Below are 12,416 nucleotides of genomic sequence, written 5' to 3'. Positions count from 1 at the left end.
CTCTGATGTGAATCCTAATCCGCTGTAGTTCCCGCAGCGGCCAGAGGGGGCAGCAGAGCTCAGCGAATCTCTCCCCAGGAGCTGCGCCTCCTCTCCGGGGCCCGGAGCCCCTCTCAGTCCCGCTCCTCGCCTCCTCCGGTCCGGTCCAGCGGCTCCCGCTCCGGGCTTTCCCTCCTCCCGCTTTAGATCAATGGCTCCGTGCTCCGTCAGGGTCTCTCCGCCTCTCTCTCCTCCGTCTGAAGGGAGGACGGGAGAGAGAGCCTGACTCCCCCCTCCTCCCCATACCGAGCCGCTCCGCCGGTCCGGGCCGGCAGTCGGAGCAGACCTCCGGGAAGGCAGCGGATCGCGGCGCTCCTGCGGCTGTGGTGAATGGAAGCAGGAGGAGCAGGGATGATGGAGACTCTGGCTCCTTAGTTTCTGGAACTTATCTCCTTCCGTCGGCGACACCAGAGGAGGAGAGCTGACCTTCTGGTTGCATCTGCTGGAAATTTATCTTTTATTTCTTTATTTCTTTTTTTTTTTTGGTGTGTGGGGGGGAGATTTGAGGAATTTTGGTTTTGGGGAAAGGAGAGGGTTTTTTTTGTGCCTCCTCATCCCCCTCTTCCTCTTCTTCATGTTTTCTAACTGACAGCTGGATTCTGTGCAGGATTTGGGGTAAAAAAAAATAAAAAAAAATAAAAATAAGAGGCGTTTATTCCCTGAACTCAGAGGAGGGGACCGGATCTGGGCAGCATGGAGCTGGGTGCGGATGGATGTAGTGAGGATGTTTGGAGGCTGCTGGCTCCCGGGATGAGGATCCGGATCAGAATCTACCTGCTGCTGCTCTGCTGGCTGCTGGGAGCGCAGCGCTCAGCCCAGGGTGAGGAACGCCGCCTGAGTGTGGATGCTGAGTGGAGGGCTGACTGGTTCTGCTGGTTCTGCTGGTTCTGCTGGTCTGTGTGTGTGTGACTCACCGTTTTAAGCGTTTTAAGTGTTTTTTTTTACCCACACCGATGCAGATGTTGGTCTCACACCGCTGTGCTGACTGGTTCTGAGCAGGTCTCCCTGGTTTGGACCATGCATGTTGCTCCTCCAGGGGTTCTGAGCAGGGGATGTTTCTGTGTTCAGATCCTGATCTGTTAGATCTGCGTCCTGCGCCACGACTGAGCTCAGCCTGGTGGGAGGTAGGCAGGGTCCGGTTCTGGTAATAAAAAATGCTGCTTCTGTCTTTCAAAGTCCTTTTAAATGACTTTTAAATGAGATTTGTAGAGGCGTGAGGACTCCCCCCTCCCCCGCCTGTTGCTACGCACTGACGGCCAGCTGGCTGAAAATGGACCCCGGCAGCCTTCCTTTGCTTAGAGAAAAAAAAAACACAAATCCAGGCGATGTGGAAACTAAACAAGCGCCCCCTATCTCTACTAACGATCAACAGTTTTAAATGTGCTGGAGCAGGTAGCCTGACTAACTAACGGCTCTCAGGACATATCCAGACTGTTATGATTTTAATTCCAGACCAATAAGTTGTGAAAGGACGCGCTGGCTTAGTAACTTCTGGTCACGTCAGTCGGCCTCCCTGGTGTCATGGTTACCCTGAGCTGACATCCTGGAGCAGAACGTGCGCTAAATGCTAACTGTAGGCTGTTTGCCGCTGTGCATCATGGTCCTTGTAGTTTTTTTTGGTATCCAAAACGATAACCTACAAATTCTTCAGCCAGGACTACGACACGCTTTAACGAACAAAACGCTGACGATGCAGTTCTCACAGAAAGCCAGCGGCGACGCAGCAGGCGTAGAAACTTAAATTAAACTGAAAACCTGGAACATCTGGACGTATTTGAGACTTTTTAGACCTACACTGCAAAAACGGAACTAAAAATAAGTAAAATTTTCTGAAAATTGGTGTACCTGTTCTTTATTTGAGCAGGTAAATAAGGTGATCTGCCAATAGAATAAGATTTTTGCACTTAAAACAGGAACAATTCATCTTCATCATCTTATTTCAAGTGTAGGATGTCTAATTATCTTATTTTAGGGGTAAAAATACTCATTCCACTGGCAGATGATCTTATTTACCTGCTCAAATCCAGGACAAAAACACTATGTTTAAGAACATTTGCTTATTTTTAGATACGTTTTTGCAGTGTACAATGGTGATTAAATGTGACGTTTTAAGGGTCGCCTAGTGGAATATTTTATAAATTCCTCTGAAAACCAGTTTTTAAATGTGTGATTGATAATGAGGAGGAGTAATTGTTGCTTTTCTGTGAGACCCGCCTCTCAGCCCCGGCCTGGCTGAAGGCTTTGCTCACCTTTCTGTTTGGGTTTTGGCGGGTCCGGTTCTGCACTGCAAAAACAGAATAAAAATAAGTAATTTTTTCTTGAAATGAGTGTATTTGTACTTTATTTGAGCAGATAAATAAGATCATTTGCCAATGGAATAAGATTTTTGTGCTTAAAATAGGAACAACTCATATCTATCAACTTATTTCAAGTGCATTATATCTAATTATCTTATTTTAGGGGTAAAAATACTCTTTCCATTGTCAGATAATCTTATTTACCTTCTCAAATCAGGGACAAATGTATTAATTTCAAGAAAATTTTACTTATTTTGTTCTGTTTTTGCAGTGTGACTGGGCCGGGCTGGCACCACAGAATAAGCTCCACTCTGCTGCTGTGTTGCTGCCACAGCGAAAAAGATGATCGGCTGCTATGTGGGTCTAAAAATCCAGCGTCGGAGCTATCGAATGTGGAATATCTATAAACACGAGTTAATAGGGACGTAATAATGTTTGCAGCGATGGAAGAAACAGATCTGAGATCAGCCTCCTGCTGTCAATGGAGAACGTTCCGAGGCTTTAATTAGGCTAATTGATGGTGTGAGTGCGTGCTGCTGGTGCGGCTGCAGGACCGGCTCCGTCACTCACTGTGTGTTTGTGCTGCAGAGCAAATTAAAGCCGTATTTATCTGCTGGGAGGCAGCGAGCGCTCCGGGACCCCCGGCTGGGCCCCCAACAGGAGGCGGTCCGGTGCGTCTCTGATCAGATCCCACGCTTCACCTGAAGGTGGAGTAATCAGCTGCAGTGGGGATGAAACGGGTGAAAATGGAAGTGAACTTCTCCTGTGCTGTGCTGATGTTTCCCGGCCGTGTCCCGCGTGCCTCGCCTGTTTCTCCGCTGTTTCGGCACGCCGGGTCTCTGCTGATGGCTGATTGTCCACCGTTTGCTGAACCGCAGTCGTCTGGGTCAGGTGCGCTGAAGCATCTGAACGCTGCAGGCCGTGTGGGCTGAAATCACTGCCTGATGGCCCCCCCAGTCCAGCTCAAGTGTCTTAATCAGGTGCAGTTCTGCCAGGAGATGAGGTTCTGCTGTCAGAGGCCCGATCCTGACCGGTTTTAGAGAAATAACCAAAAAATAACAGGCCAGAACATGGATGCACTGCAAAAACGGAACTAAAAATAAGTAAAATTTTCTTAAAATTAGTGTATCTGTCCTTGATTTGAGCAGGTAAATAAGATGATCTGCCAATAGAATAAGATTTGTGCACTTAAAATTGGAACAATTCATCTCCATCATCTTATTTCAAGTGCAGGATGTCTAATTATCTTAATTTAGGGGTAATAAATACTCATTCCATTGGCAAATGATCATATTTACGTGCTCAGATCAAGGACAAAAACACTATGTTTAAGAACATTTCACTTATTTTTAGATCCGTTTTTGCAGTGTGTCAGGTTAGTCAGGATCAATGAGTCAAAAAGTGGTGACGAGCAGGAAGGTTTCACGATTCTCGTCTGAATTTTAAGAATGGTTTCTCTCATAACTTTATCCAAGTTTAGATTTAGAGGCTTTAGACCCGTTAAATCAGATCTATTAAAGTTTCTGATTAAATATTAGATTGTGTTTTAATGGAGGTTCTCTCTTTAGGCGTCAATTCAGTTCAGCTTGTGTATCAGAATCAGCCTTTTATATATATATATATATATATATATATATATATATATATATATATGCAACAAATGATTATTTTAATATTTGGTTAATCGATTGATAATTTTTCTAAGATTAATCGATGAATCGGACAAAAACAACTGTTTTACTCCCATTTCTTTTCTCCAAATAGTAATTTGGACTGACAGAGCAAATAGGAGCACAAAACACGAGTTGCTTCTTGGGTGTTTAGTTACAATAATATTAGGTAATTAATATTTTTGCTTCAAATAAAGAAGTTTATGTTGACTAGACTGTTAGTCAATCATTTAATAGTCAACGTTGTCTCTATGAACAGTGAATTAACAGCAATAGAGTCAAATGCGGTTTGGTTGAAGCTCAGCCTTGTGCATCTAGGGGGAGATAATTGGGCTTAACGAGGAAACTGGTGCAGAAACACGACTTCTGACAGTCAAATAAACATTGACTGTTTCAGCAAAAGCTGCGTTTTATGTAAATACTACATGCTACATTTGTCCTTCTACATATTTATCTTTTTCAAATTTTTCTCCTGAGAGTCAAAAAAGGTTTTAGATATTTAATACAGTTTTTTTCTGAGGTTGTACATTTTCCAGAGTGTCCTTTGGGAAGCTCATGTCTCTTCTCTTCATGTTTCTGTTAACAGCGCCACCACTGGGTTTGGTGGTTTTCAGCGGTGCTGCTTCCTCTCTGGTGGACGCACATTTTTTATTAATTATTTGTGAAAACCTGCGGTGTTTCATCTCCGTGTGGACGGGGCCGTCATTTAGGAGGGAAACCCGTGAGGTCTGAGCCAGGAGGAGCATCTCATTGTTGCTGAGGATGGTTCTGGTGACCACATCCACCCTTTCCTGTGTCGAGGCTAACTGACCCGGAGCCACTAATGAATTTATATGATAGAAAAACGACATAATGATGACAATTGAACTTAAAAAAATAACATATTGAATACACTGCAAAAATAGAACTAAAAACAAGTAAAATTTTCTTAAAATTAATGTATTTGCCCTTGATTTGAGCAGGTAAATAAGACTATTTGCCAATGGAATAATATTTTAGCACTTAAAATAGGAACAATTCATCTCCATCATCTTATTTCAAGTGCAGGATATCTAATTATCTTATTTTAGATGTAAAAATACTCATTCCATTGGCAAATAATCTTATTTACCTGCTCAAATCAAGGGTAAATACATTCATTTGAAGAAAATTTTACTTATTTTTAGTTCTGTTTTTGCAGTGTAAAGAAAAGTGATCAGCAGGAGTTGGTAGAAGGCCTGCACTGAGGAGCCCATCTGCTGCGTCTCCATCTCAGAATAACATCTCAAGCTGAACGGCAGTTATGTCGTACTCAGTTCTGCATTTTCTATCGTTTTTATTTATTTATTTAATCCGATAAACAGAAATATGCAACTTTAAAGACCAGATAATAGAAGACATTAAACTTATTGATCTGTTTTGTCGATAATATTTGGCTTTCAGTTCTTCACTTTACCTTCAGCTTTCTGTTTTGTGGTTCATAAATTATCTGCATTCAAAATACTTTACTAAACATTTATAGTGCCACGTTTTTTTTTTTTTATGTATCAGTATTTGAAGCCCATAGAAACGATGATTTTTGTTGTTGTGAATCTTTAGATCAGCGGATCAACCCTGTTGGTGTTCTTTGACCCTGGGTGCTTATTAATTGGTGTTGGCGGCGCCTCCATGCTGTTGCTTCAGTAATTATAATTACTGCTCTTGGACCTGATCTTTTCCAACAGACTTTCCCTCGGGGGAGTTTCCCCTCCGCTGATGCGGTTTAATGTATAAAAAGAAACTGGCATTCAATATTTTACACCATATCTTATACATTTCCTCGTTTTCTGCTGCATCTGTTCAGATTTTTAAATCAAGATGACGCATTTTGTTAAAGTTTTGGTGCATTATCAAGTTTGTGTGCACCGCAAACATAAATCCAAGACAGCATCCGGAAGTAAATGTTTTTTTTTAACCCTCCGTAGGTGTTCCTCCCTGGTGTCGGACGCAGCAGCCAAACGATGATGTATGGAGAGGTGGATGGAGTGAAAGAGAGGTGAATACATCATGTTTGTTGCTGCTGCGTCCGTTTTATTAGATTATTCCCGCTGAGCTTTGACCTCAATGATTCATCATTAAACCCGACTCCGAGCCGAGGATCCGACTCGGAAACCCAACGGTGCAGCTCCACAGGTTCTGGACATGCATCCGGACTCCAGGAGCCCAAAATGGCAGGAAGCTGTAGAACCGCTCCCTGTACTGACTCTGGAGAGCCCAAAGCTTTTGAATCAGGTTATTTATGTTCTCCATCTCTGTGTATTTCTAATAAAACCAACATTTTTTTAAGCTTTAACACCGTAGTTGTGCTTTCTAAAGAGAAAATAGGTGGCACATCTTAGAACTCACAGGCTCCAGAACCTTCAGGATACTTTTAGGTGCCGGAAGGTGATATGAGGTGACCTCTAACCGCGACACTTTCTGGAAATTAGAGTTTAACGTCTGGAGCTCACAGATTCTGTTTGCTTGTGTTTTGGGTCAAGAAGTGCATTGCAAAAAGGGAACTAAAAGTAAGTAAAATTTTCTTAAAATATGTATATTTTTCCTTGAGTTCAGCAGCTAAATAACACTATTTGCCAATGGAATCAGAATTTCTACCCCTAAAATAAGGTAATTAGACATCCTGCACTTGAAATAAGATGATGGAGATGAATTGTTCTCATTTTAAGTGCAAAAATCTTATTCCATTGGCAAATAGTCTGATTTACCAGCTCAAATCAATGAAAAATACACTCATTTCAAGAGGATTTTACCTACTTTTAGTTTCCTTTTTGCAGTGTGTTTTAAAACTTGTGGATCAGTTTTGCAACCCAGGCTCTATTTTTACCTTCTAACCTGACTCTGCCAGACGTAAGTCGCTCCGCCTAGCTCCACTCATCCATCTGGGCAATAATATAAAGCTTGGAACTCAACATCACTTCAGACATTTTGAATAGAGAAAGCTTTCTGGATGGGAAGCGAAACGTCTTCAAACTTCAGGGAAAAAAAGTCCAGTTGTTTTGTGTTTTTTAACTCTTTTTGGAAAGTTAATGTAGGAACATGTCCGGGTTCTTTGGCCCGGTTACAGTCCAGCTGTTATGGCCTCAGCACCACAGTCTGGATGAGCAGAAAAAACGAACCATGACCTCTGTGTCTGCTTTTGGGTCAGAAGCGCCACATGCTTTCTAACCAGCAGACAGGATCTCTGCGTTTATCCCGGCAGAGTTTACTGAACTATTGTCAGCGTTTAGTTTAGGGTTCGGCTCGCAGGGCTGCGGGTGAGAAGCTGAAACCCTTTTGAGCAACTCTGTCTAATAGTTTAAGAGGTTTTATTGGAGGTCGGCGTCTCCAACCCGCTCGTGGGGATCATAAACGTCCGTGTTCGCTCTTAGTTCAATCTATCAGGAGCTGCTGGTGCGCTGCAGTCTGGGGGCCTGTGGCCTGGGTTAAACAAACACTTTAATGCCATAAAGAAACGCCATTATCCTCAGGCTGCAGCGTCACAATTTATTACAGAGTTGTTGCTGCTTTCACGCCTTTCCTCTCTTTAAACAAGCAGCAGATGGAGCAGAAATAGCCTTTTAATGCTCCGAACGGAGACATTCGCTTTTCCCAGCCATCGTTTTTTCCTCCGCGCTCCTGGAGTTTGGAAGATGTGGAGTTTTTTTATTAAATCCAGCGGTCTGTGGTCAGATCCGCCAGCGTTTAGCATCTGAACGTACATGGATCACGCTCATCCACAGGTTTTTACTCTCAAAGCTGTCCTGATTGGTATTAATTGCGTGTTTCTCCTCCTCTGATATCTTCAGACCTCGTCTCTGGCTAGATTCAGACGCACGTGTCGGTACGAAGGTCTGGAGACAGAAACGGTTCATGTTTAGGTGAAAGAGACAAGCACGTTTCCTCTTAAAGCGCTCCGAAATGCTCCAGAAGCGTGGAAGTCTCCGGTTTACCGTGTACACTGCAAAAACTGAACTAAAAGTAAGTAAAATTTTCTTAAAATGAGTGTATCTGTCCTTGATTTGAGTGGGTAAATAAGATGATCTGCCAATAGAATAAGATTTGTGAACTTAAAATAGGAACAATTCATCTCCATCATCTTATTTCAAGTGAAGGATGTCTAATTATCTTAATTTAGGGGTAATAAATACTCATTCCATTGGCAAATGATCATATTTACCTGCTCAGATCAAGGACAAAAACACTATGTTTAAGAACATTTTGCTTATTTTTAGATCCGTTTTTGCCGTGTAAATCAGAGCGAACTACACTGCAAAAAGGCAACTCAAAGTAAGTAAAAACTTCTTGAAATTAGTGTATTTTTCCTTGATTTGAGGAGCTAAATAAGACTATTTGCCAATGGAATTAGAGTTTTTACCCCTAAAATAAGATAAGTAGATATCCTGCACTTGGAATAAGATGATGGAGATGAATTGTTCCTATTTTAAGTGCAGAAATCTTATTCCATTGGCAAATAGTCTTATATACCTGCTCTAATCAAGGAAAAATACACTGATTACAAGAAAAATTCACTTACTTTTAGTTCCCTTTTTGCAGTGTACGGCTCCTCTGCGTCGGCTCCACGCTGCTTTGAAAAGAAATATGTAACGTTTATCATTTTTAGCTAAAAAACAACAATCTGGGGCGATAATTTCCACCCAGTTGAGCTCAGATGTCTTTCTCCGTGGGTGCCGCTGCTCCACGGCCCCCTTATCTCCGGCTAAATGGACCTGTCTGGTGTGAATGTGAGCATCAGACGTCTCACGCGTCCCTGTTTCTCATGCGCTCCTGCTTTAAATGTAAAAGATGAAAGCCCCGAGGTGATCGATAGGTCCTGAACCGCACCGCCGCGCCGCTCCTCCATCAGCGCGAAGGCATTGATCCGCCAACGACGAGCCCGGTGATCAAGCAGCCGCTGATGGGAGGAATTTGTAATTTTCCTGCTGATATCAAAGTATTGATCATGAGACCGAAGGCTGGACGAGATCAGCGCCGCGGCCGGCTGAAGCCAAATCAATCATGTGATCAGGTCTGCGCTAATGGAGGCCGGGTCCTGATGATGATGATGATGATGAAGGCTCTGGTCAAACCGAGCTCTGAAATCTGAAATTGCCAGCGGCGGTGATTATTCTCAGGACTGAACCTGAGATTATTCTCAGTTAAACTCAGTTAAATCTCATCTGTTGTTTCATTGCTTTAGTTTCTCCCCCAACTGACAGAAAACTGGCTGGAGTTGCACTGCAAAAACGGATCTAAAAACAAGTAAAATATTCTCAAAGTTAGTGTATTTGTCCTTGATTTGAGCCAGTAAATAAGATTATCTGCCAATGGAATGAGTATATTTACCCCTAAAATAAAATAATTAGACATCCTGCACTTGAAATAAGATTATGGAGATGAATTGTCCCTATTTTAAGTGAGAAAAACCTTATTCCATTGGCAAATAGTCTTATTTACCTGCTCAAATCACGGAGAAATACACCAATTTCACGAAAATTTTACTTATTTTTAGTTCTGTTTTTGCAGTGTGGTTTCTGCTCGGAGATGTTCTCCTCGTGCATGGCCCGGTTCTCCCCGGGTACTCCGGCTTCCTCCCACGGCACAAAAACAAAGCTGTGGACATGGAGGGGATTTGGACGTCTGTCTAATCTCCACACAAACTCAAAAATAAAGAAGATTAAATTAATATTTTCACCTTCCTCGGGGTTTGGGCTGATTCACTTTAAAGCCAAAATGGCCTCACAAATAGTAGCGATAGATTTCAGCCGTCTTTACTCTCGTGTATCAAAATATACGGCATGTTACAAAAGTAGAAGGAAAAAACAGAATAAGATAAGAAAGAACAGGTGATATAGTAAATAAACACACTGCAAAAACGGAACTAAAAATAATTAAAATCATCTTGAAATGAATGCATTTGTCCTTGATTTGAGCACATAAATAAGATTATCTGCCAATAAAATTAGTATTTTGACCCCTAAAATAAGATAATTAGATATACTGCACTCTAAATGAGATGATGGAGATGAGTTGTTCCTATTTTAAGTGTAGGAATCTCATTCCATTGGCAAATCATCTTATTTACCTGCTCAAATTAAGGACAAATACACTCATTTCGAGAAGATTTAACTTATTTTTAGTTTTGTTTTTGCAGTGCATCTTTACTTTCATACCGATCTGTTGCCAGTTACATGAACAAACGTTTTAAAAATGTACAACAACAATATTATTTACACATATACAAATAATATATGATACATTAACTTTGCACATGAGACACAGTCCAACTAGCAGTAAATTCAACTGCTGTAACAATTATAACTTTAAGTAAGAAGTAGGGCCCGGCGATAAATTGATTTTATCAATAAATTCTAATTTTCAATTCTTAAAGACGTAATTTTTTTAAAATTAAAATTTTTTTTTTTAGGTCAATTTATTCTCTTGGGCTTCCTTGAAACTTTGCATTATATAAATTCTAAAATGGGAAATTGTTTTGCTAATTGCATGCAATGTTAAATTTATGTGTAGGAAAAAATAGCACTCTAAAAAGGAAACTGTTTGAAGACGAGGCACTTTAATTAATTAATTTACTTTTTAAGTCCATTTGAAGCTAGAAAAGTAGAATGAGGCCTGTTTTTAGACCACTAGCAGCAAACATTATGTTATATTTTCATTGTCTACTATGGCGGAGCATGTTTTAAAAGCTTATACTTTGAATTCAGGTCAACTTCCAGATGAGATGTTATTAAAAATTATTTCAGAAATTAGTTTTTATGAAATGAAAGGTAAGAAAAATAAATCGGATTTGGTAAAATAAAACTGAAGATTTTATTTCTAAGCCATACCGTCCAGCCCCAGCAAGAAGTCAATTTATAATCCCTTTTTTATGGCGTAATTTAAACAGTTCCATGTTTGTGCTGAAGCTCCAGGTTCAGACATTTAGATCTGATCATCAATTATAACAGAGAACCTGAAACATTTTGATGTTCACCGCATTCATTAGTATTCTGAGCTCCATAATCTGTCAATAATGTTTCCATTTAACACGTTTGTTTTTCAGATTAAAGAACAGTTTAATACCATCAGGGCATAAAGTCCATTCATTCGTTTCTGCAATCTCACTCTACAAGTTATTTCCAACACAGAAACTGAGACATTTTCATATATTATGAAAGGTTTAGGACCAACTCAAGTCCAAACACTCGTTAATCAGTAAAAACCCAGAGGACTGGAGCTGAAGACGCCTGGTTTAGATGAGCCCAGACGAGTGGCTGCAGTATTTTCAGCCATTGATTTAGCGTAATCCTTGCTTTAGGTTAACACACTGCAAAAACTGAACTAAAAACAGGTAAACTTTTTTTGAAATTAGTGCATTTCTCCTTGATTTAGGCAGATAAATAAGATTATCTCCCAATAGAATGAGTATTTTGACCCCTAAAATAAGATAATTAGGTATACTTCACTAGAAATAAGATGATGGAGATGAGTTGCTCCTATTTTAAGTGCAAAAATATTATTCCATTGGCAATTCATCTTATTTATCTGCTCAAATCAAGGATTAAAACAATAATTTCAAGAAAAGTTTAGTTATTTTTAGTTCCATTTTTGCAGTGCAGCAAGATGGCTGAAACCAAATTTAAGGAAAAGCTGCAGCAGAAGGTTAAGACCAGGATGAATTCATCCAGTTCTTGCCCAGAAACACGCAGCTCTGCTCGTCTTAAAACCTCATTTTCATTTTCATCTCTTACAGATGCAGAACTGGGCCAATGCTCTACCTTAAATAGCCCTAATCTCAGGTACAATGACCACATCACGGCTGTAATCTAACCGCGGAGGAAATGGTAAACCTAAATCTTAAAGAAAATGACGCCGCCGTGGAGACTCAGCCGCACGCTTCCCGCTTCCTAACAAGATGAAGTGATAAATGCATTTACCGAAACACTCAAACCTGTGTTGATTACAAACTTCTCCAAGGTTTTATTCAACAGCGCCGACATTTAAAGGAGGGAAAATAAATGCAGGGAATTTTAATCAAGAATCCCATAAAAGCCGAAAGCTGCGAAACCTTTTTGTTTAATAAGCAGACGTGAATAATAACGACAAAGAGGATCCATCAGCGACCCGGCGAGCTCTTAACACCAAGGAGAAACGTTCTCTCCTCCACACATACGAGCATTAATGGGAGCAATTAGTCGGGATGCGACTCTCGCATGTTTCCTCCGTGTTTTGTGTCTTGATGCTTCTCACCTCCAGGTGAACAGGTTGGAAAATAGTCATCAAGACCTGGTGGTTATTTTAGCAAAAATAAAATACTTCAAACTCATCTTGAGTCCTGAAGACTGGAGACTTGACCAGAGATTTTAAACTCCCGTAATGAAAAGTAGGGCTGTAAAAAGTATCGATACTCTGAAAAGTA

General features: G+C 40.9%; 1 protein-coding gene across 1 annotated transcript in view; it reads left to right on the top strand.

The window, feature by feature from the left end:
* Nucleotides 1-202: 202 nt before the first annotated feature.
* Nucleotides 203-12,416, top strand: part of dcc (DCC netrin 1 receptor) — a gene marked incomplete in the record, with an annotated part of 404,255 nt that continues 392,041 nt past the window's right edge. Inside the window, 1 exon segment of the mRNA XM_036139981.1 lies at nucleotides 203-859. Coding sequence (XP_035995874.1) covers nucleotides 733-859 — 127 coding nt within the window.

This window comes from Fundulus heteroclitus, chromosome 8 (assembly GCF_011125445.2).
Source record: "Fundulus heteroclitus isolate FHET01 chromosome 8, MU-UCD_Fhet_4.1, whole genome shotgun sequence".
NCBI classification, from domain to species: Eukaryota; Metazoa; Chordata; class Actinopteri; order Cyprinodontiformes; family Fundulidae; genus Fundulus; species Fundulus heteroclitus.
This window is presented reverse-complemented; position numbering and strand designations above follow the sequence as displayed.